This window comes from Mus musculus, chromosome 6 (genome assembly GCF_000001635.26).
Source record: "Mus musculus strain C57BL/6J chromosome 6, GRCm38.p6 C57BL/6J".
Classification (NCBI taxonomy): domain Eukaryota; kingdom Metazoa; phylum Chordata; class Mammalia; order Rodentia; family Muridae; genus Mus; species Mus musculus.
This window is the reverse complement of record NC_000072.6, coordinates 104561779-104588139: the sequence shown is the minus strand read 5'-3', so window position 1 is coordinate 104588139 and position 26361 is coordinate 104561779. Positions and strand designations below refer to the sequence as shown.

The window sequence follows — 26361 nt, the reverse complement described above, 5'->3', positions numbered from 1 at the left end:
TGATGATGAATAGCCAACCTAAACCTGAGGAGACGAGCAGAGGAAGGGCCAGCTGCCTCTAAATCATTTTTACAAAGAGACAGCTTGCCTCCTGACAGGTCTGTGGAAAGAAACTTACCTTTGCTTCCATGTATATAGGAGTTGCTTATCCAAAACCCGATTGTCATGTCAAGAATATGTAACTTTCGAAAGCACATTTCATTTAGAGTTTTAGTAAGAGGCACATGAAAATGTAGCTATTGCAGGACATTCACACTTTAGACAAGAATAGCTCACAAAGCTAAAACAAAATAGCCAGAGGGCATTTTCCCAGGCAAAACAATCAGGATTTACTCACTCAGTGAGTGTGTATTGGAAACAGCTCAGCCTTATTTTCTTTAACTATAATTTTACTGTAAGAACTACATTTGATGAGCAATATTTATGAGGTGCTGAGACCAGATGTTTGGGCTTGCTGAGAATTTTATCAATAGTAATGTATTATAATTTCCATCCTAATATACTGTTTTTAAGTTAAAATCTGTTTCTTTCTAATTATTATTTTATCATCAGTGCCATCTGCAGAGAACAATAATCCTGTTGTTTTGTTGAACTTCAGAGACATAGATAAAGGGAGAGAACAAACACTCAGAGAAATGACAAACTTTTTAAAGGTGCTTCTTAGAAAGTGGGTAGGAAAATAGAGAGAATGAGGCGTGAGTTTATATAGCATCTCACGCCAGAACATTTGAATAGAGACTGAGAAGGAAATAATTTAGAAGTTCTCAGATGGGAAGAGTCAGTATCCACTGCTGGTTCTCAATGATGTGACAGCAAAGAGCTCAATTTATTGGAAGACAGAATGTAATTAATGCTTACTTAGAACAGATCTCTCTCTCTCTCTCTCTCTCTTTCTCTCTCTCTCTCTCTCTCTCTCTCTCTCTCTCTGTCCATATGAAAGTATGATTTTATTTCTTAAAACACCATTGTGTTGACTTTTTTTCGTTTTGTAGACAAATTCTTTTATTCTAGAACTTGCCTAGTAGGCTAGCCTTGTTGCCACTAAGCACCAGAGTCCACACATCTTTGTTCCCCTGTACTTACACTTAATATTACACAGCCCAACACCAAGCCTAACTGTTTTTCATGTGGATTCTGGTCATCTAACTCAAATTTTCATCCTTGTGGCCAAGTACTTTATGGACTGCACCAACTCTTAGCCTGTTGCAAAGGGAATTTCAAAGGACACAGTAGCAGATCTGTGCTGGGGCACTATGTTCCTCCCCAATAGACAATTAAAGAGAGAGGCATCTTTTTTTCTTTTTGGTTACAATTTAAAGATGGTGCTTTTAGTGTGGACTAACATGTAGAAGCAGGGGATGCCAGGAAGTGCAAGTGATGGTACAATATAGTAACAAATTTTTCTGTCTAAGACATAGTTGCTTATCAGCCATGGGTGTTGAGATTGAGACTTATTTACAAAAAAGACACCAAATCCATACTTAGAATTTTGAAATTAATTGAGGATTTATATAGTCTATATTCTCATTATTGATTGCATGTACTTAATACCTCCAATTATAGATTAATTTAAATTGAAAGCTTGATTTTTTTTGTCTTAAAACTTGGCTAATAACCTATTATAATTGTAACAAAGCATGAACCAACAATTATGTTAATAAGAAATAGTTATGTTAATAAGAAATAGAAGTAACTATATAGTCAAAGGATTAAGAAAAGACACACCAAAGTGTGGGTGTTTCAGTCCTTCTTAGAAGGGAGATCAAAATACACACGGGAGGAAATACAGAGACAAAGTATGGAGCAAAGACTGAAGAAAAGACAATCCAGAGACTGCCCCACCTGGGGATCCATCCCATATACAGTCACTAAACCCAGACACTATTATGGATGCCAACAAGTGCTTACTGACAGAAGCCTGATATAGCTGTCTCCTGAGAGGCTCTGCCAGTGCCTGACAAGTACAAAGGCCAATCATTCGACTGAGCACATGGTCCCCAATAGGGAAGTTAGAGAAAAGACTGTGGGAGCCGAGGGGTTTGCAACCCTATAGGAAAAACAACAATATCAACAACCAGATCCCCTAGAGCTCCCAGGGACTAAACTACCAACCAAAGAGTGTACGTGGTATGACCCATGGTTCCAGCCACATATGTAGCAGAGTATGGCCTGGTTGGGTACCAATGGGAGTAGAGGCCATTGGTCCTATGAAGGCTCGATGCCCCAGTGTAGGGGAATGCCAGGGCATGGAGGCAGGAGTGGGTGGGTGGTTGGGGGAGTACCCTCATAGAAGCAGGGGGAGTAAGGATTGGATAGGGACATTTCAGAGGGGAAAACGGGAAAGAGGATAACAATTGAAATGTAAATAAAGAAAATATTCAATAAAAGAAAAGAAAAATAAAGAAAAGGTATAGTAAATCTATCTGGAAGATATGGGTCCCAGCCATTGCCATTGGTTCAGTTATTTTTATTATCCAAATCATCTATATACTATACTCACATCTGGACCCTGGTGGGAAAAAATATCCATTTCTGCATGAGTATACAAATGAAAAGTAACCTAGACAACTTCCTTCACAAAATTATGAAGAGGCAACACTGAAGAGGGCTAGTTACATGCCAGGAACACTTTGGTAAATTGAAGGACAGAGGAAGAATGGAGATTCAGGTAGCTTTTTCTCCACAGAACATACTCTGTGAAGTGCACAGTGGTCCGTCTGTGGAAGGAATAAACAAGGGAAACAGACAAGAGTTCAGGACGAGAGAAGATACTGTTTTGTGTTGTCTATCAGTCCCCAAGCCTCAAAACTCACATGGTTGTGAGAAAGTGGTCTTCCACACACAGGGCATGCCATGCACGGACACACCCCACACACAGCAATTAAGCAGTCAATGTAAATATAATTACATGTTGGTTAAAGAGTAATGCTTCCACCTTAACACTTATAGGTAATGATGAAATTTTTATCAGTTGCTTTTCTCATTGCTGTGCTTAAATATCTGACAGAAAAAATAAAAAAGAGAGAAAAGGAAAAGAAAAAAAACTATCTGGCAGAGAGCAGATAAAGGAGGGAAGGTTACTTAGGTTCCCAGTTCCAGAGTGTTAAGTCCTCCTTCTGTAGGAACGACAGAGCTTACGTTCCTTGTTTCATGGAACCAGAAGCAGGAATCAGAGTGAAGTAACATTCAAAATATTGCCCCTATTTCAACCAGCCTGGTCCTATCTCCAAAGTCCCTACATCCTCCAAAAGCGCATTATCTACTATGCACCCAGTAGTATCAGCAGTAGCCAGCTGGAGTATGTTATAGATTCAAACTCTAAGGAGTCTTTATAGATTTTTTTCTCATGTCTTTTTATTTATTTATCTTTATTAGGTATTTTCTTTATATACATTTTAAATGCTATCACGAAAGTTCCCTATACCCTCCCCCCCACCCACTCACCTACCCACCCACTCCCACTTCTTGACCCTGGCATTCCCCTGTACTGAGGCATATAAAGTTTGCAATACCAAGGGGCCTCTCTCCCCAGTGATGGCCGACTAGGCCATCTTCTGCTACATATGCAACTAGAGATATGAGCTCTGGGGGTACTGGTTAGTTCATATTGTTGTTCCACCTATAGGGTTGCAGACCCCTTCAGCTCCTTGGGTGCTTTCTCTAGCTTCTCCATTGGGAGCCCTGTGTTCCATCTTATAGATGGTTGTGAGCATCCACTTCTGTATTTGCCAGGCACTGGCATAGCCTCATACGAGACAGCTATAACAGGGTTCCTTCAGCAAAATCTTTCTGGCATATGCAATAGTGTCTGGGTTTGCTGGCTAATTATGGGATGGATCCCCCGGTGGGGTAGTCTCTGGATGGTCCATCCTTTCATCTTAGCTCCAAACTTTGTCTCTGTAACTCCTTTCATGGTTATTTTGTTCCCTGTTCTAAGGAGGAATGAAGTATCCACCCATTGGTCTTCCCTCTTCTTGATTTTTCTTGTGTTTTGCAAATTATATTATTATTTTTTAACGTCTGGTGTAATTGTTGTTCCTAGAGGAAGGATGGGTATATGTTTTCATTTTCTCTATATGCATGCAGAACCAAATGTATAGTCAACGTCTAGATTATCTCAACAACACTGAGGATTAAACTCGGATGTGGATGGAATCCAAAAAGAGAAAATGAATTAAGGAAGAAGGCTCAGATGCGACACGCTTGCCAAGTATCACCACCCCGTGGCGGATCAATCACACACAACCTCTGTTGGTCTGATGTCTCCCTTTTATAGTATGGTTCCTTTTCAAAGTACTTAGAAATATATGTTTCTTAAAGAACATTAAATCTGGAGTCCTGCTATGTTAAATAAAAGAAACAACCCCTCGGCAGTCTGTATGCCCTTTGATAGACTCTCACTGCTTTAGAACTAAATCCTCACTCTTTAGTAAGGTCTCTGTGAGTAGCATGGTTTTTCTTTTCCCTTCATCTTTATTTCATACAGTTCTTTCTTTTCTACACACTCTTTTACAAATTCTCTCACCATTTTCTTCCCCCTAAGATGAATGAATTTTGTTGCCCCTTGTCAGGAATGCTATTATTCTTCAATCTCCCTAACATGTCACCAGAGTTTATATATTTCTTCTTCTAAAGATACATTTTATCTTTTATTTATTCATTTGCTTGGGTAAATTTCTCTGAATTGTGTGAATGCATGTACCTATAGCTGTCATGAGAAGGTATCTTCTGGAATAGGAGTTACAAATGGTTGTGAAGTGATTGTATAGTGTTAGGAATAGAACCAGGATCCTCTGAAACCCCTGAAAGAATAGCAAGCACTCTTAAATGTTGAATAATTCCTCCAGGATCTAGAATTAATTTCAGAATCAGAAATTCATTCTTGTAAAACTTTTCTAAACTTGTATTTAAAAATACAATTAACCTATCAGATAAGGACTCTTTATTGCACCAAGAGCCTCTGGAAGGCAAGGACATTTATCCATCCTTTATTTCTGGCATATGGGACTCTAAACATGAACAATGGGTATATGAGTCCCGGAGTCAAATCCCAGTCTTTACTGTTATTCAAATCCATCTCTTCTTATATTTGTTTACCTGTGTGACATTGGGCAGGTGCTGTAACTCGTGTATATCCTTGCATTTGTATTTAGAAACTGAAGTATAAAATACTTCTCAAAAATAGCCACCTCCTTGTTATTGCGTTGTATGCATTTGTTACATTTCATTTGTAGGCTACTTTTACCCTTAGAGTTTAGGGCAGCTAGAACCTTCCTGTTGCTGATACCAGTCACAATCAGATTTAAACCTAAATATTTTATCTTCCTGTGGTAAACTTTTGAGGCATCCTCAGCAGTTACCATGGCGAGAACCCCATTCTTGCTCAGATGTGACCTGCTGATAAACATCATCCTCCCTCAGTCTGGGTCTCCTGGCTTTTCATGATGTGTTGCAGAATTTACTGCAAATAAATTATCTTCATTCAAATGATTGTCTTAGGAACTGGAGTAACCAACACAAGACAGGGATTTGATATTACTTTCTTAGAACCCTGTTTGGTGGTATATACTATTAATTTCAGCACTAAGGCAGCAGAGACAGGAAGAACTTTGTGAGTGCCAGGCTAGATTGGGGTACAAAATGAGCTCCAGAACAGCCAGAAATCCCTGTGTTGAAAATAACAGATCACAGAGGTATTTTAAATCATACAAAAGCATTCAATATATATTTGATGTTGGAATCTTTCTCTTCTGATTAACAGCTCTTGTATATGTCAGGAAGACATGTACCCTCAGACAACCTATATTAAAACAATAGATCCATTCCAAGTTCACAAGTTCACTAAGTGTGCCTTAATTGCTTCTGTCTATAATGACAATGCAATTTGTCTACTCCGGGATTTATAATGATGACAATCTGAGATAAAATATATGCAATGAAAAGAAGGTGCAAGTCATGTAGAAAATTCCAATGGCCATTCCTGATGATTATTAGTACCTGAATGATATTTCAATTTTGTAATATATGTTGACTCACTAAACAAAATATATTCATCAAATGTATGCAAGACACTTTGGAAGCATAAGAGCATAAATCAGATATTAATGTTCCTAGTTAAGGCTTAAGGTCAGTCCAGATAATAATACACATAAGACATATACCCATGAAAATCTGTAATGCAAGAAATGAACAACTGATAGGGAAAATAGATAACTGAGTTAAAGATGAGTATTGAAATTGATAAGTATTATATGCAAGTAGTCCTGTGTAAGGTTGAGAGGCAGGTTGTAACTTTCCCTAGTTCATCAAAGGCGATATTTGTAACTGCATGGCCAGTCAACCTTTGTCAGCAGTCTAAATGGTCTCTGGCAATTTAAATGCAGGAGTATCCTTCTCTGAAGTATCAGCTTCTGGATGTAGTAAAAATTCTTTGTTCCATAAGACAAAAAACATTGAGTAACCTGAACTAAAATTAACTTATATCTCCTTTCTCTTAAGTGTCTTTCCAGGGGATTGTATAAATAAAAAGAAGAAGAAGAAGAAGAAGAAGAAGAAGAAGAAGAAGAAGAAGAAGAAGAAGAAGAAGAAGAAGAAGAAGAAGAAGAAGAAGAAAAGAAAAACACCAGTAGTTGGTAGTGAGGACACATGTAGAGATCTAGCGGTTTAAATTTGGACCTAAGAAGAAGAATCCAAATATGTGATATGAGGGACAAGAAAGTACGAAAATGGAAAATGTAGAGCAAGCAATTTTTTCCCAAGTCAGACTATGGTGTTAGGCAAATTCTCCTATGTCTCTGTCATGTTACATTTATCAAGTCATTTTATCTCACCAGTTTTTATATATTTCCTCACATTCAAAATGGTAACGGTCATGACACATGCCTCAATGAAGGTAGAAATAATAGACACCATTACCAGAAGTCACTGTGTATGAAACATGTGATGGACAATTAACATCGTCTGCACAAAACATCTTTACAGAAGGAAAAGAGGACAGATAACTTGGAAAGGCACCCTGGGGACATGGAAAATCTTCAACCAAGGTTCAGAAAAATCTGATTGGCTGTTCAGATTTGGAATCAAATTCAAGGTGTTTTATCAAAGCAGAGAAGACTACTGGGTTTAAATTTCACAAGTTCCCACTCAGAAACTTCTATTGCATTGTGTCTGAAAAAAATTTTAACAAAATGTGCTTTGGCTCACATATTTTCAGAGGTTTCTTTTAGTACATTATCTCATTTATTTTTGGACCATTTCCAGGCAGACCATCATGTAGGGTATGTTGTGAAAAAAAAAAGTGTTTCAGCTTGTACCAGACAAGAGGCAACAAGAGGGAATTGGGGGTTGTGGGAGTGAAGGATCAAAGACATCGTGCAAAGAAATCTTCATTTGACCAGGACTTGCTGTTGTAGCTCTCACATTCAAAGAGAGTATTTTCATCTTTACTCTTCCTATGGGCTAACCAACTGATGGAGGCAGAGCCCCCATTACCCAAATACTTCCAAAAAGTTTCATCAGTGTGTGATCATGGCTTGTATCAAGGATGAAGCTATCAATATAAGAGGCCTTGGTTAAGGAGTGGTATTTAAGCACAGTGTGAAACATAAGATTATTATATTTTCTTAAAACAAGCATGAGTTTTACTGCAAAGTGATGGTGACTAGCGTCTCCTGCAAAGTCCTACTTGGGAAGAAAGCAAACACAGATGGAGCAAGAGGTAGGAGTGGAAACACAATGGCCCCATTTCATTAAAGTGCCTGGTTGCTTCACTAGATAGAACACTGGCTGGTAGACACCTATTGGTGACAAGGTTCCTTCACAGAAAATAGCACTGGGTCAGCAAATGACACCTATGCTCCTCCAATACCTTCATGTACAGTGAGATGAAGTTATAAATTGACCCCTATTTTCTGTTATATGGACTGGGATAGTAGTTGCCATTCAACACAACAAAACAAAAACTGACTCTCTTGTACCCCTTACTTGATATCCCCAACACTCAAAAGCATTTCTTTTCTCTTTGGAGAAAGCTCCACACATCATGTCCAACCCAAAGGTAAAATGACTCAGAGATGCATTGATTAAACAGACCATTAGCTTCTGATTATTTTGTATAAATTAACACAGTGCACAGACATGAAACATAGGTATATACAAAACTGTGGACTGTAAGGCCAAAGCAGATCTGGGAATGCTGTAAATAGCTTAAGTTGATAAGCAATTAAAGGGGTAAGTTCCCTTAGAGGCAGTAGCATAGTGAGGCACTCAGTGTCAACCCACAAAGTGACAAAACCCATCTGTGATAGGCTGATTAAAACCCAAAGTATGCTGTCTCTAGTAATATTTGCCTTGGATTTATTCAGCTATTAATCATACTTTACATAACAGATCTCATCCTCTGAGAACCTCAGAATTCAACAGCTGTCACTGGGGAAATCAAAGTATAGTAATGTGGTAATTTTCCCACACCAGGTATGACAAAATTAGTTGTACTAGTCATGGTTCAATCAAGACTTTAAAATCACCATAAATAATTTATAATAAGGGGCTTGTTTCAAGAAACTTTAAACAATAATAAGGAGAGACAAAATTAAGAGGTAAAAGGTCACTGTGATATCACCAATAAGCCTTCTTGGTTCCTGGATATAAAAATAGTACTTGCACAGCACTATGGAAAAGTAGGAAATCCTGACACTGGAAGAAAAATGAACAATGTTAACATTGAAATTAGTAATAACTCTGAGGTCACTATGGGTCAGGTCATTGCCAGGAGAGGGTTAAAAGAGGTGTCTGAGAAGAAGGAGGTGATCAGGTTCATCTGAAATTTTGTCTACCTTGATATTGTCATATGGCATTCATAGAATGATGTTAACTATCTTTTAGGAATATTACACACACTCCCTCCATGGTCAATCCCAACATCAAAATGAGCAGAAAAGCAAGAAGATTGAATTCTAACCAAGTCAAGGTTGTTAATATCCTGAATGGTCCTTGTGATTTCTGAAAGTAGATTCCCCTGATTTTCAGTTTTCCACTGAAAATAAGCACTACTGTAAAGTGAGAATTTGTTGGCTAAGTGCTTAGCATGTCAGCTGTGGAACATGTTTCTGGCTTCCTCTATACATTAAAATTTTATGGGTCTGGAATATTTTCACACATTGATTTATCAAGGTACTTAATCAATGAGCTTTGAAGACTGGGGGAGGTGAATATAGCATATTCTCAGCCATACAGAATCCATGGCATGAGTTTAGGACAGTTCTGGTGGATGGTGAGCATTGTCAACTTCTGACTGTATTCACAAGAGATCGGTTGATGACCATTTCACAAACAACAACTGGAAAATATTTGGTGAAAGAAGAAACCACCTAGTTTTCAAGTCAGGTCTCCAAGCCTGTTCAAACTTTGTGTTCATTGATTAGAAGTGCTTTCTGAAATTCCTATGTGTGCAAATACCTGGGAAAGACACAAACAAAAATAATAGTCCCTGCCTTTTCCGACACAAACACTCCCTATTTTCTCCTGGCTCAGTGTGGAGAACCAATTACAGAGCTCATCAGAATATTTTGGAAGTTTTTTTTTTTTTTTTTTTTTTTGTTCTTCACTGAAATGTTTTGTGTTCTCTGTGTAGTAAACCTGTTCTATTGTGAGCTCCTGGCAAAGAGAGCAAGAAACACCTGTTGTTAAATGGGAGCTTCAGGAAGTACAGATTTGGTTCATTTAATTACATGAGAGGAAAGAACCCCTTCATTTAATTGTCTTTCTGTAACCTTTCGTGTATACTTATAGTTAGAGAACTTTTTAGAGTAAAAAAAAAAAATGTTATCTTCCTCAATTTAGCACTAATTTTGCAGTGTAAACGATGCATCAAAACCTATTAAAAGAGAGAAATGGAGGATTATATATGCTAAGTGAAAAAATATGTATCTGTATATTTCCAAGTGCCCTAGGTAGGAGCCTAGCTATTCTCTATAATATTTGTCTTGGATTTATTGAGTCTATCCAGCACAGTTTACATAGTCCATAAGTGTATATGAATATGTCTATGCTGTTAAATGTACACTGTCCTCCAAAATCAGCATGGTCTGGCTTCCAGTTCTTTAACTGACTTTATACATATCTTTTTGACTAGCATTGTAAATATCTAGAAACAAAAAGTTGACAAAATTTTTAAAAAGACACAATTAAAATATATCCAAATAGAGTAGTTTGCAATATTACAAAAAAAAAAGAAACTCACTAAAAATTGCATATACACTGGTGCTTGTGCACATAAATATATATTTTTATTATCAAACTTACACAATAATAATTATGAAGTACATAACAAAACAATGAAATGTATAATATTCTATATCATTGACCCCTAGGTCATTTGATCCCTGTGGAAAGCTTGTACAGCACATTGACATCAGAACCAGTCACTAGTTGTAATTCAATCACGGTCTGACCAATGTAACTGCATCCATACACACTATTTCTATCCTCAATGCAAAATAGTGATGAGTCCAATAATCTTGTACCATTTCCTAGACCTGTAAATCTTATGCTGATATGCTGAAAACTCTCATCAGTAGCACTAAAGTTCTGGTGTTAGTACATGCCAGTTTATGCTGTCTAAATACTTACCATGGCTAACTACAAACTAATAACATACCAGGAGGAATTAGGACAAATGATGCACTACTTCTCTCACAGAAATAGCCTTAAGATATAAATAGTGAAATATTTTAAAGCACTTCAGAAATAGTGACTTTTGTATTCTCTGAGCCTTCTATTTTAATAACGCTATTTCTATACTAAGCTATTAAAACACTGGTTATATTAAATAACTAGCTTATAAATTCCTGAAAATTACACTCAGCATTTAGGAGAGTCCATAATAGAACAAATTATTTTAATAGTTTTCAATTTAAATGGATAAACATGGAAAGAGTATAGAAGTTAGAGGCTACTGCCAAGTATTTGAGGGAAATCTAACAGAATCTCAGTAGCCATGATATGCCATGTGCAATATCATCATATCAACTATGTATGGCCTCACAGACTGTATCAGCACCATTTGGAGAATTTGCAGTGAGTTCAAAATTGCTCATAGCTGAAAAAAATGTGCTGACTCCTTGTCAACATTACCTAAGAGACAATAGTTGTTTATTTGTTCATACATATTTTGTAGTCCTAGTGAATGACTCTAAGGCAAACACTGGGCTATACCAGAGGATTTTTTTGACTCTTATTTTAAAAGAAGGTCTCAACAAATTATCCACTCTGTCCTTGAACACTGGGTGCTACAGGCTCTTCAGAATGTGTGTATATCTAAAAATGTGGCTTGGCTCTAATCAAAGAGATTAAAACTTAAATGACACAGTTCATCATTTTGGGATCAGAGATTAGGGAGCAAGCAGAACCCTGGATCTCTCAGAAGATTTTTTTCAGAGTGAAAGTACATTTGACTTTGACTGTGAATGGTTAGATTTGAAGTCAATAAGAAGAGATGGATCTACAGGAGAACAATAATGGGGAAGGAGAGAAAGTCTTGAGAACTTTGAGGGGGCCCACTCTGATGTGAGGGAATTAAAGAGAATATTGGGAGGCAGGCAGGGCTTTAGACACAAGAAGCACTGGCTCAAATGCAGGAGTTCCAGTATCTGTTAGAAGAAATTGCTTTTCATTTGAATTCTTGATTAGATCATTTGAATTTGTGGAGATCTTTACATACCCAGAGTAATGGAAATTTCACTGTGTATTTTGGCGATCTGTCTGATAGGAATCAGCATCAATTAACTATTTCTTGGAAAGAATATAAAAGAAATCCTAAAACACAGAGAATTCCCAGAAGGCTACGGCAGAATTCTCAGGGCGAAGTAATAGGGATTTAACTGAACTATATACACTGGGCCCATAAAAGAATAAATGAATACATCTTAAAATAATATGCAGAGTACTGCCATTGCTCATGGTTATACCCTATAACTCAATTGTCAGAGCCTCACTGCTAAAAGATACCATATACTTGAATCATGTAGATCATTGGGCTATCCTGGAAGCTCCAGTCCCGCTGGCTAGATTTAATAGTTCTGGATGGTGCTATGTTACTACTTGGGAATAAAAATAGCAGTCCTATCCAGCTTTGAATCCTGTCAACCACAGCAAAAAGAGGCCTTGTATGGCATACACACTGATGCAATAGTAACAGAAGTGGTTTGGCAATAACAAATATTTTTCTAACTGTATCTAGAGATTACTCTGCAAGATATAAGTTAAATCTATGATTGGGGTATTTTATAGGTAGTAGAGGAGGCCCTAATACTATAATAATAATAAATGGACAAAACATTAAACTACTCCAAAGTTATCCTTATACTCAAAGGTTAGCAACAATCCTTATTAGAGAAGTTTCTTTGTACAAAACAAGGTGATTAATACAGTGACCCAGAACTGGTCAATGTGCAGAGAATATGTTCCTGTGGAGTGTTTATCTCTGAAGATCATTGCTGTATCACTTTCTTATCTTCGAGGGTCAGGAATCATGCAGGAAGGGATGACAGAAGAACTGTAGAAACACCAGGTCTTGGGCATGTGTAGTAAGACAGTATTTGCCAGCCATAATAGTTTCATTGCAGATATAATCTCACAGAACAGCACAGGTATGTATAAGATCAGTCCAGCCTAAGACCTGCATAAGATCAATCTAGCCAAAGCCTCAACAAAGTTATGAAGGAGGGGAGGAGGGGGTCTCATGAAATGTGACCATTAGTTAAGGAGCTTTTGGAAAATGCTGGCTGCAGGAGAAGGAAGAGTCAGTTTTCTACAGAATATAGCCCCAGAGAGTCTATCCATGCCCAAATAGACAGTCCTACACCTACACTTGCTCAGTAGACTCAGTGAGTTTTTTTTTTAAAGAGCACATTAAACTGGGAATAAATTTAGGGGAAGGGTGCTGAAGAACTTGTATGAGAGGGAGAAGGGATGAATTTGCTCAAAATTGTTATATTTATTTAAAAAGGTGTCAAACAATAACAAGTTGTATCAAATCTTAAAAAGAAGATAAAGTATAATTCGAAAGTTGTAATTATTCTAAAAATTTTGTTACAGCACTTTTAAATATTCACTGCCTTCAGATACTAAGATAAATGTAACACTTCTTAATGAAACCCCCAAATTTTGCCTGTCTAGGTCCTTTGCAAGAGCACAAATGCTTTAACCTGTGGCACGATCACACCAGCACCCAAATTATAATTTTAGGAAGTTAAATAAATGCAGGCTAATGACAACGGTTGCACTTTGATTAAATTATTTATATTAGAATGTAAATTAGACTAATATCTATTAAAATTATTAAAGATGTTTAAGCATATTAGGTTAGTGGTAAATAGTCTTTGGGAAGGCCAATTATTTACATGTCTATTTAAAAGTATATTTTGGTTGTCATGTATTGTATCATGAAAGTGAGAAGCTGTAACAATTAATACTGACAATTTATAATACAGAATGTATATTACTCTAGATATAAACAAAAATAATGAAAAAGCATCAACATGTGTAAAGTAGTTAATTCCAAGCAGTATGAAGTATACTGAAAGCCCTGACAAGCAGTCCAAAATTCACTGGTGTCCCATTAGAGTAGATGTGGGCTCCATGGGTTTTGTTCTAAAAGACATGATAGATCTGAGATGGGTGTAATGGAAACAGCCAGTTACAGAAACATCTGAAGAACATTCCAGATAAGTCACTATCAAGTCCAAAGACTCATCTTGTTATAGCCTTGCTCATTTATTGGAATGATACAAATTTTACATAATAAAAGCCTGGGATCAGCTTATTGTATAAACAAAGTAATGTCCAAGTATGTTTTCAGATGAGAGAAGTATGGGAAATAAAAATTGTTCAGTGCTTTTTTTTGGACATGCTAAATTTTTATTTTAAATATCTAGAATTTTTATGTTCATAGCAGCTTTATTCATAATAGTCAGAAAATTGAAACAACCCAGATGTCTCTCAACTATGAATAAAGAAAATGTGGTATATTTACACAGTGGGGTATTCAATAGAGTATAACTCAGCCATGAAACTCTGCAGGCAAATAGATGAAACTAGAAAAGATAATCCCGAGTGAGGAAACCTAAACATGGTATGTTTTCACTTGTAAGTGGATATTAGCCAAAAAGTATAGGATAATCCTGCTATAATCCACAGACCCAAAGAAGCTAAGTAACAAGGAGTGTCCAAGGGGGGCATGCTTGAATCTCACTGAGAAGGGGAAATAGATTAGACATCAGGAGTGGATGATGGCGGGATCTCTGTGTGGGAGGGGTGGGATGGGAGCAGGAAGAATGAGGTGAGGTAAGAACACGGGGAGGGAGTTCAGGGAAAGACAATTGGTTTGAGAGTGAAACTCTGGGACAGGTTAGAAATCTAGGACAAGGGAAACACCCTGGAATCTCTGAGAGTGACCCTAACTAAGGTTCCTAGCCATGGGGGTGTTTTAATAGGAGAAAAAAAAAACTCATCAATCTCTGTTTTGAATAATATCAGTGTAATGTTTAAGTCATAGCATTGTTACTTATAAATACCATTAAAATGAATATGTCATATGATGTTAGAGACTGTATAGCATGCAATGTTCTGAGGTCATTTACTAGTCCTACAAAGCATCTACAGTAAAAAACAGTTGTACTAATAATTCCTGTCTACCTGTAGTCCCGGCACTGGTTAGGAAGAGAAAGGAGTATCCTAGGTTAAAGATCATTCTTGGTTGAATCTGAATCCAGCATGGGATGTGTTAATACCTTACTTAACTCAAAGAGTTAGGAAAAGAGAGGGAAGAGGTGGAGGAGGAAAAGGAGGCGGTAGAGGAGGAGGAGGGTGAGGAACAGGATGACGAGGCAGTTCAGGCTACATAACAACCATTGTCTTTCAATGCTGACCAAACTGAAATGCCTTTCCTATCTCACTGTGAGTCTTAATAAACCACTTCATTTAGGGTTTAGCAAGCAATTACTTGGGAAGAATTTTGAGAACCTTGCAACCAATGTATCTGTGGTCATTGCATAAAAAATAGTGTTTTCAACATGCTACTTAGAGCCATCTTTATCAGAAAATGCAAAGATGTCACTTGGCTTAGAAGTATTATCTATTGTTCTGTTCCTGGAGGTGAAATTCTGCTAACAATAAATCTGAGCAGACCATAGGCAGAACGTGGGTTGTAATATACTCAGTATTCATCACAGTTGCACCCAAAGGAGTATCCATTACATGCTTCTGGGATCCTTGAGTACCACAGGTTTATTACCCCTGCCAATTTTCATGGAGTTTCTGTTTGATCCATAGGCGTTTATGAAGAAGTCTTAGTTGCAGTGAACACTTCCATTCCCGTGGCTTTCTGTCTTAAGAAGCTCATTTACTCTTGCTCTCAATTCAATAAAAGGCTCATTTGATACACAGTGAGGTCCAAAAAAGTACAAATATTTCCAAATGATTTTTCTGAGAAGTTGCTAACTCTGAGTGTTTAGAAGTTATGTTTTCTACAGAATGGTTTTAGATTAACATACTTAAAATAAAGTAAGTTATATAAAAATGGTGATGGAATTAGATATTTCTTTATTGGTATTAGTCATAGTATGACTTAATTAATCATTCATTAATTTGGTAGACATTTGGACAACAATGGAAATATATTTTACACAAACAGCAGCAGGAAAGATACCTTGTAATTTCTCAATTAGGAACAGCTTCAAACTTAGCCTTGGGGCATAACATAAACATTTTTACACTGCTTGAGCAGGCCTTTGGTTCTATTCAGATATTAAGTCTGACTATTTTGTTGCACATAGTCTTGAATTTTCAGTCTGTTACTGCAAAACAAAGTTTAAGACTCATAAGCCAGTACTTCTTTAGGTCTGACCAGATAGGCATTCATATGAGAGAGAGAGAGAGAGAGAGAGAGAGAGAGAGAGAGAGAGAGAGAGAAGAGGAGAGAGAAGTGTATGAGAGAGAAATATGAATGTGCACCTGCATGAAATATATAATTCAAACTCATGTGTCTTTCTTGAGGCTGTGAACAACTTCTTCAAGGGAGATATGGCTCTCTACTTTTTCTGCACTGGCATCCTAACAGCATTTTAAAAATGGATTCAGGAAATCCAATGTACATCTTCACACTTTCAAGAAAAACAGCTTTACTGAACGACGGATCTCACTAGTCCTCACTATGTGCCTACAGGGTTTACATAAAATCACTCAACACAGAGCAAAACAAACAAATAAAAATGGCGAACAAATGAACAATTCTTGATTATAAGCCAAGGGGATTTTAAAAGGGTACATTGAAACAACATAATTTTGTTAAAATATTCAAGTTGAAATACTAAAACTTTGAGCAGAAATACTTAAGGTCATCATAGAGTTACTATTGCTATGATAAAACACCATGGCCAAAAGCAATTTGATGGGGAAATGCTTTTCTTTTCTTATTCTTCCATATCACAGTTCATCAAAATAGGAACTCAAACAGGGCCGAAATCTGCAGGCAGAAGTTGATGTAGAGGCCCCACAGAGAGAGGGGGTGCTGTTTACTAAGAATTGCAGCATGCCTGTGAAACCCTTGTGGTGTTTGGCTAAGCATAGTACAAGAAGTGATTGCAAAGACAAAGGTTCCAGTATTTGTGGTCAAGGTGTCAGAAATATTGTGAAGTTTGTTAAACAACTGAAAACACTAAAGTGAACAACCACAAAAAAAATTTGTTTTAAATTTGCATATAAGGGAATTAACATACATATATTTTAGTTGATTACAACAGTAAAAGTAGGAAATGAAGCAGAGTCAGTTGTGAAAGACTTGACAGACTTTTAAAATGAAGAAAAATGAAGGAAGAATGGAAGAGAGCCCATACAAAGATACAGAACTCCATTATCAGCTAGTTCTGTAATCAAAAGTAGTTCCCACTTGTAGTGAACACCATGAAATCGCAAACAAAACAAACAGATTTAAATCAATGCTTTCTTATGTAAAACAGTATCATCTTCTTTACCTCTGGGGCAATTGCTTAGCTGAGATTATCCTATTTAAATGGCCATGGTTTAAAAAGAAAGAGATCCAATCTGTTCTTTCATGATGAAACTGCACCAAGGACATATGATTATTTTTCCCTTCGGATAAGGCAAAAGGACATGTTGAATCACATCCAAATTGTATAAATAGAAGTTAATAGAAGATACAGAGTACTTCTCATATTTGATATGTGTTCTGAGAACAATGGCTTTATTTTAACTTAACACAAAAGGTCTTTTAGAGAGCCTATGTTAATTCAATAGACACATTTAAAGGGCAAAATGTTAATGTAGAATTTTGACAGAAAGCTAAAACTTAAAGTAGGCATACAGTTCTTTGAACATGGGTAATTTGGGACCACTTTAGTGACTTCTCTGTCTTCCTTTAATATATTATATGAAAGAACACATTATTATTTAACTTCAATCATTCTTGCAGAGTAGACCTGACATAAGCCAAAACAATGTGATCAATGAATAAATATGACTTTTGTACTTAGAGATGATAGGTTTGTTAAAACTGAGGATGCCTTTGTAAGGTTTCCGATTCTTGAGGCTCGTTTGCATATATTTTATCATCCTCATAGCTTTTTCATGTATTTTCATTGCTAGTAAATAGGTTAGTTTTCCTTGTAACTACGATCTTGCTATTGAATGGTTGCAAATTTGTAACATATAAATTGTAGTTATCATTTTAGAAGGAAGGGCAAACAGAATCAGTGTGAAGGTAGTCAAGGCCTTCTTTGATAGCCAGATGATGCAGTCAGTAATAGGACTATGGCATAATGTAGGTAGATAATATTGGCAGTTAAAACTAGAATTCCCTGCAATGTTGGGTTGGAGAGATGGTTCAGAAGTTAAGAGTGCTTGCTATTCTTGTGGAGGACCTGGGTTCAGTTCTTCATACCAAAGTAGTGGCTTACAGATACACTTCAGTTCCAGGGTATTTAATATCCTTATTTGCCTTTCTCGGTTACCAGGAAGATAATACACTTACACACATAATCAACCTTAAACAACAATAACAGAACAATTAGCTACTTTGAACAAATTATGGGTATCTACTTACCAGCTGTTATTATTTTTGACTTTATTATTCCAGATCTCCTAAAGCTCTTTATCAAGATTTGAAGATAATTCTACACCAGATAATTCTAGGTTGACAGAGTAACTTGTAGTCACACAAAGAATGACACAGAGTGGACTCAATCTGGACTTTAAGACATGGTTTTAGGAGGCTGTGCTTTTGAGATTTTTATTTTGAAATCTTGAGAAACCAGCATGTGAAAAACTCATGACTCACAAGCAGATGAAACACCATTTGGGCCAAATGCAAATAAGCATAGCTGTCTCAGCTGAGCATGTCCTGGAGTAGTTAGGTCCCATATGAGTCTAGTTCACCAGAAATACCATGCATCAGGGCAAAATCCAAAGCATTGGACAGTAAAGCATGTTTTACATCACATCCCACAGAACCATTGTGCTAGCATATGCCTATTTTACATTTCACATGATTTAAAACCTTTTATTTAAGATGACTTTGTTACAAGGAAGACTAATTTAATGTACAGATATGATGGTTCTATGCTGAGTGGAAAAAACATGTCTGACCTTCCCTTTTGGTTATTGATGGAAAGAAGGATTCAAAGATTTTTTTTTCTCAGTTTTACATGAACATTTTATATAATTTTTCAATTTAGATACATGAAGAGAGCATTGTAAATAAATTTCCTAAAATGAACTTAATTAACACCAATCACACTTACTAAATACTATGTTTGAAAATTAACAAACTTACTAACAATGTTTCAAAAGTGTTATTTTACATATTTATAAGAATTAAAGTTTCTATTTGAAGTAAAGGTTACTCTTACAACATCACCATTTGGTCATTCAAATAACATGGCCTGTGCATTTTCAAAGTTGTTTCATCTCAAGGAAGATATACAATGCTAATATATTTATCAATCTAAACTCATAATAATAGAACACTTTACCTGCACAAGAGTTTATGAGTGGCAGCAGAATTACCAGTTTCCATAGCAACCTCATCTCCACGTTCGAAGGTCAAAAATTTCTCCCATGCAATCAGCAGGAAAGAAGATTGTATCTTCTAGTCAGTTTGTTAGCAATCTATCTGAAGGAAACAAAATTGACAAACATGAGTATCGTAATATGTATCCCAAATATTAAGCATTGATTACATTTATTAAGAATATGTTAATAGATAAGAATTTATTTATTATTAAGAATAAATTTATTAAGAATAGTAGCCACATAAATGACTACTCAGTTTCTCACATATCAGCCCACATCTGGATTTATTAGACTAATACATAATTCAACACACAACATGTGGATTAAATTTTCTATTAATTGGATTTTAAGTCTGTAATTTTTTAAAACTTAGGTATTTTCTTCATTTACATTTCAAATGCTATTCCAAAAGTCCCCCATACCCTCCTCCCCACCACTCCCCTACCCACCCACTCCCACTTCTTGGCCCTGGCATTCCCCTGTACTGGGGCATATAAAGCTTGCAAGATCAAGGGGCCTCTCTTCCCACTGATGGCCAACTAAGCCATCTTCTGCTTCATATGCAGCTGTTACCGAGACAAAGTTTGGAGCTGAGATGAAAGGATGGACCATCTAGAGACTGCCATACCCAGGGATCCATCCCATAATCAACCTCCAAACACTGACACCATTGCATACACCAGCAAGATTTTGCTGAAAGGACCCTGATATAGCTGTCTCTTGTGAGACTATGCCGGTGCCTGGCAAACACAGAAGTGGATGCTCACAGTCAGTTAAGTCTGTAATTTTAACTTTCAATAATTATGTTCCAACACACACACAAACACACATACACACACACACACACATACACGTCACAGAAATCACAGATTTTTGAGTTTTATTAATGTTATTTAGAACATACTCATTATGATTCATTACCTTTCTTAAAGTTAATAGAACTCAAACCAGTACTGTAAAATTTCTGTAAGAACTCCATTCCCAGTGGTATTATCTTGCAGATAGGAGATGTGCTTTTCCCAAGAGGTTACACCATAATTGTCGCTAATTTATTTTGACATTTTAGCTATTACATGATAAATGAAACCAAGAGAAGGTGCTAGCATGCCCTTTACTTCACAAAAAAATCTAATAAGAGGTTTATAAACACTGATAAACTCATACAATATTAGAATAACCTTAGCATAAACTCACCTGAGTCATTGTGATAAAACTGTTGGACACCAAATGAAACTTTTAGTGTAGCAGAACTATATTCAAGCTCAAATAACTTTAGAAAGTCTGGATACTATATATAAAACTTAATAATGAATTTTTAAGTATAGATACTTCTTTATAAGAACAAAATGTCAATGTTTATCTTAAGAGAGAAAAACAAATCACCGACAGAAACAGTGCTGAATTCAAACAAACAACGCTGAGTTGGTGATGCTGATAATTATTTTGAAAGTGCTCTGATACGCTTTATATTTCATTTTTTCTTACATATTAGAACATGTATTTACATATTCAGATGTGAATATCTAAATGAATCTAAAAATCTTAGTTTCAGAGACATTGTATAAAATAGCAACAATAACAGCAACAACAACAACAAACCCTGAAAACCCAACCAACCAACAAAGAAACAGACAACAACAACAAATAGGCTTGGAGAGATGGCTCAGGAGTTGAAAGTACTGAGTGCTGTTCCAGAGGACTCAAGTTCAATGGCCAGATCCTACATTGAAGTTCACTATCAGTAATCCCAGTTCTAGGGAACTCCAATGTCCTGCCCTCTTCTGGCCTCTGTGGAAACTTTGTGGAGATGTGACACGGCCATACTTTCAGGTAAAACCCCATGTACCCATACAGATAAACTTGAGATGTATCCTATGGGCAAGATCCAATCCCTAATGCTCTTAATGATACTCTATTATGCTGGTGAACAGGAGCCAAGTATAACTGTCCTCTGAGATGCTCCATCCAGCAGCTGACTAAAACAGATGAAGAGACCCGCAACCACACATTAGTCAGAACACTAGAAGTCTTGTGAAACATTTGGGGGAAATTTTGAGGAACCTGGAGGGCTAGGAACTCCACAAGAAGACAAACAGAGTGAACTGACCTGGACCCCTAGGGGCTACCAGTGACAGAACCACCAACCAAACAAAAAACAAGGGCTAGACCTAGGCCCCCCGCACAGATGCAGCAGATGAGCAGCTTGAGTTTCATGAGGGTCCCCGAGCAACTGCTGTCAAGGCTGTCTCTGAATCTGTTGCTTGCCTGTGAATCCTGTCCCCCTAACTGGGCTGCCTTGTCTGACTTCAGAGGGAGAGGACATACCTAGACTTACAGTGACTTGTGGTATCAGGGTAGGTGGTACCCAGGGGTACCTCAAGCTTCTCAGGGATAAAGGGTAGGGAGGGGTAGGGAGGAGGCCCTGTGAGAGGGAGGACTGGGAGGAGAGGGGGGATGTAATCAGGATGCAAAACAAACAAACAAACAAACAAACAAATAAATAAATGCAAACCTGCACAAAAGAAAATGGAAAAAGTTAAAAATAAAATATAGCAAAAGTAAACCAAAGCCAAAAACACAACAGAAATAAAAGAAAAATCACAAAGAGTATTCCTAGTGAAAGAAAGATAATCATCAGATACAGAATGTGACTGTACCAGTATCCATGAGCCTCACTAGGTGGAATGTGCATATAGGGTGCATTTACATTTTCAGGGAAGAGCAAAGGTCTGAATGGAGAAACATGGCAGGACTTAAAGAAAAGGGAACAGTGCTAGGGCATAGGCTGAGATTGTAAAGCCATGAACAATGTCTAGCACAATGTGCAAAAGAACAATGGTCTAAGGAAAGGGACTAAATACTCAATATAAGAGACCTGTAGGTTTTGTTTTTGAGCATTTAACCATGACTTAACTCAAATCTCTGCTATTCCAAAAGCTACAGTATTGGGAAGGAGAAATGGTATAATTATTTAGATGAACTGAAATTTATTTTTATAACCTCAAAAGGGATGATTTTTTTAAATATACAGAAGCAGATTAAGACAAAGAAAAAGATTACCTCTATATAAACCTTTTTTCTCAAACCACTTTTTCTATCTCCTAGGATAGTAACATCATTTTTTTTTAATACAACAAAGAATTTATCCTATTTTGACAGTATTCTGAAACTTTCAATCACTCTCTCTCTCTCACTTCCAAATTCCTTGGAATGATATTCAAAATCATATAAAATTTGAATCTTCCCTTTCTTTCTGCTTTACTTACAGAGCATGGCCATGACAGCAATCTATTTCTTAATCACTGCAATACACTATCCATTAATTATAAACACATTGTTTTATTTATGTGTAATTCCCCCAGACTCTACATATTCCTTAAAATCTGCACACTAGTAGCATAACCATATTTCCCTGTTTTCCTTGCACAATATCTGTCTTCTCAAATGTCATGGCAGAATTATTAATAGTACTTCTTTCTCCCAAAAGTCAAAGTTTACAAGATAAATTAGATGGTCCACTTATTTCATGGATATTCATTATTTCTCCTACCAGACTCTCTCGTCCTGTTTCATGATTAAAGCTCTGTGGGTGTCTCTAGAGAAACACAATTCCTTATGGTCCCCCAGTTTATAGAGTTGTAGCAGTATTGTCTCTGCCTCTTAGCTCTGGCAATCCATTTCCTTTGCTGCAGTACGTTTTAAAGAGAAATGTACACACCTTGACATTGAAATCAGTAACAGTCGAAGTCAAAGCATAATGTTTCCACCATTGAAACTCAAATAGGAAGACCAGCAATTTCACCTAACCCGGACCACTGAGATCTCAAAGACACTGAGCCACTAACCAGGCAGTGTACACGAGATGGTCTGAGGCCCCCAACACATATGCAGCAAAGAACTGCCAGGTCTGGCCTCAGTGGGAGAGAAGGGCCCTAACCCTTGAGAGACTTAAGGCCTGAAGGAGTGGAGAGACCTGGCAGGGGAAGAGACATCCACTTGGAGACAGGGAGTGAAGACTGGGATGAGGAGCTGTGGGAGGGCAGGTAATGACTAGATTGTTAAAAAAAAAAAAAAAAGTAATAATAATAAAATAACCCTCATATATCTTCATCTCATATAAAATGGTTTCTCACAGGTGTTACTATGACCTAGTCTGAAGATGCTGCTAACAGCACACAGTTCCCAATTTTAGTAATTTCTGCTAATACTATGGAAAGTTCATTGCCCTCATTAATATTGAAGTGTGTTATAAAGGATAGAAAACTAACTGTCAGAACCCTTTCTCCAAGTGAGTAGCTCCCCCAAACAGCTCCCTCTTTCCTCAACAACTCCTTCAGTATATAAGACTTCCATGACGACAGCAGAATCTAGAATCTTCTGCTTATTAGTTATGCATGTTGCCTCCTGTTGTTTTAGCTTCCTGTTTTCTTTGCCCTGAGAATAATCTTGCCCTTGCTGCTGTGAGTCACAGACTTGCTTTTCATGCTTCCAACATTATAGAAATTTGCCCTTCCATCCAATCTACAGTAATACCTAAAATCAGAGAAACATGACATACCCAACCATGCTTGTTCTACATAGAAATTTAAAATGCTTGAGCCACTAAAACGATTATTTTTGCTTAATCCTGTTTGTGATATATGATGTCTACTGATATTATACCACAATAGTATCTTTACTCTTCATCTTCAAATTATAATAATTTCCCTTTAAATTATAACAATTTTCATCTAATGAAGAGAATTCCGCTACTTACCAAAGGCACCATGATATGGGCAGAGTTTACATACTTTGCCTCTGAGGTAAAGTCTATGGGTACTACTTCTATAATGATTTATAGGTGAGTGAGAAAGAAAGCATAGTTGTTGCTGAGAATATGCTAGGTTTGTAACTGGTATTTGAACAGCTTAGCACCTGCTGAAAAGGCTGAAGTGGACTCCTTTACTGGCTGGTTTAATTGTGAAATATTTGTTCTTTGTTGATAATTGTGGGCTTCAAACATTGAAGAATTTGACCTAGAGATCACCTTTAAATTTCTTCTACCTTTTCTAGAGCTGCTTGATTCACATTCAGTGTATAATTTCATGGTAAATACTGTCCTTTCTCATCTGATTGCTTATCAGCATATGGAAATGAGGGCAAAACCCAAAAGACATTTTATTTGCTGTTGATTTATGAAGCCAGACTAAGTATTTATGCATCTTTTGCCTTTTGATAAAAGTTTCATTTGTAAAAGTTAAGATTGGTCAAGGATCAAGAAAAATGTTCTAGCTCAATAAAAACTATCTGGCTAGCAAAACTCTGGTATTTATTTTCTGGCAGAACCTAGGATGGAAACATTAACTGTGTATGTTGGTCAGTGGCCTGAAATCACATGTTTCTAAGACCTTGAAATTACTTAAGGCCAAAGCAGTAAAAAAAGGAAGGTTACAATACAAACTTAACTTACAACAACTTCTAGAGTTTTAAAAAGTTTTATGAATGTGTCACCAGCATCCTATTTCAGGTGAGGGTTATAGGCCATGCAATCTTTTAAATGGTATTTTGGATCAAAGAAGTAGGTGCCTCAGTTCATAACCTGACTGCTAAGGTTATTGTTCTATTATTACAAGATGAACTTTGTGGCCCTAGACCACATGTGCTCACTTTTTCTCTCATGGAATTTCTTAATGTCAGTTTTCAATGTTTCAAACCCCTTTTAAAAAATAGTATGTATGACAATCCCTTTCTTATAAGAAAAATTCTCTGAGAACTCTCATATACATGTAATTTTGGTGGAAAAGCTTTCTCAAAACAATTTGTAGTAGATTGAACCTTTTAAATATCCAACTTAGTATGAATATATATGATTTTCTGATAAGACAATCATGTTGGACACTGATGGAATTTTATACACTGGGCATACACATGGTACCATAAAAATAGTGCATAAATTTGAATTCATAGTGTGCATGCTTGTGTGTGTGTATGTGTACATGTGCGTGTATGTTCATTTATACTATATTACCTTCCTGGAGATCATAAACAATTGTCAATAAAACATTATCTAGAATCACTGAAGTGACAAGCCTCTGGGTCTGTCTGTGAAGAATTAAACATTAGGTTATTTGAGGTGAGAAGATCTACCATAAATATCAGGGCTACTGCTTCTTGGACTGAGGTCTTTGTTCGCATCAAAAAGAGAAAATTAACAAAGAGTGAGACATTATCTCTTGGCTACTTGAGACACTGATAAAATGTGGAGATGTGATGTGGATCAGCTGCCTGAGAAATGTCTCACAATGTCTTTGCTCTCTTACTATGTAAACCAAAATAAACCTTTCCATCCTTATGTTCTATTTATCTCACATTTGTCACAGCAATGTGTAAATTACCTTATACACGTTAAGCTAACTAACACAGGTCAACAATCTGTCTCCTGCTGAAGAAACTAAGTGCACTTGAACCCAGTGTGCCTGTATATGTATGTATGGTCTATGTCAATAGTGCTGGAGTGGAATAGTAGTCCTTGTGACCTGGCCTGCAAAGCTAACAGCATTTACTGGCTGACCCTTTTTGGTTTTGAAGCTTAGAGAAACTTCTTTTCAGATGCCCGAGATAATGCAATCTGGGCTGTATAATACCTCTAGCAGGGAAGAGTTCACTCAGTATCCAGATTACAGAACTGAATTTATCTAAATTCATATAGATGGTCAAAAGGAAAATACTGTATGTCAGCAGTTAGAGAATCTGAATTCTTCCTTTATATAACCTCTTCTAACCATGAGTTCTAGACCTGCTTCTGACCCATGAATAAACAGTTAGGGAATTATTGTTAAAGGAAGGAATCACACCCAGTGCAAGTTTGACCTACCCCAGACAATCCTAAAAGCTTCTTTAGGTGGCTCAGAGTAGCTACATTTTTGTTTTCCTTAAAGATTAACTATCTATCCTTTGTCTCTAAAACTCAACAATCAGCCCGTGAATTGTCAGGAATAAATATGATCGTCAAATATTTACTTGACATAGTAAGGGCTTGGAGAATCCAGTGATATTATTACTGCCATGAAAATTGGTATACCCAGCATGCATGGGAAAGAATAAGAGTTATCACATTTAGAAAGAAAGAATTCCTCTGTATCTCTCATAAGACAATATTTTAGTTCTTCTTTTTTTGTTTGTTTGTCTTTTTGTTTGTTTTCTCCGAAATATAGGGATCTTTGCTTGACTAAAACACCAAGGTGGCTTTGTATATACACAGTCTGGAATAAGCCTTTAAGGGGAGCTCATAAACTG

General features: G+C 36.7%; 1 protein-coding gene across 9 annotated transcripts in view; it reads right to left on the bottom strand.

Moving 5' to 3' along the window:
* Positions 1-26361, bottom strand: part of Cntn6 (contactin 6) — a 370745-nt gene that overhangs the window by 275267 nt on the left and 69117 nt on the right. For 8 of the 9 annotated variants that reach the window (XR_003956233.1, XM_011241409.3, XM_006506384.3 and 5 more), the window contains one exon: positions 19047-19186. Coding sequence is in view for 8 of the 9 variants with exons in the window: in XM_011241409.3 (XP_011239711.1) it covers positions 19047-19101 (55 nt within the window). In the remaining variant the exon portion in view is untranslated. The remainder of the gene's footprint in view (positions 1-19046; positions 19187-26361) is intronic. The other variant, XM_006506383.4, reaches the window with a different exon arrangement.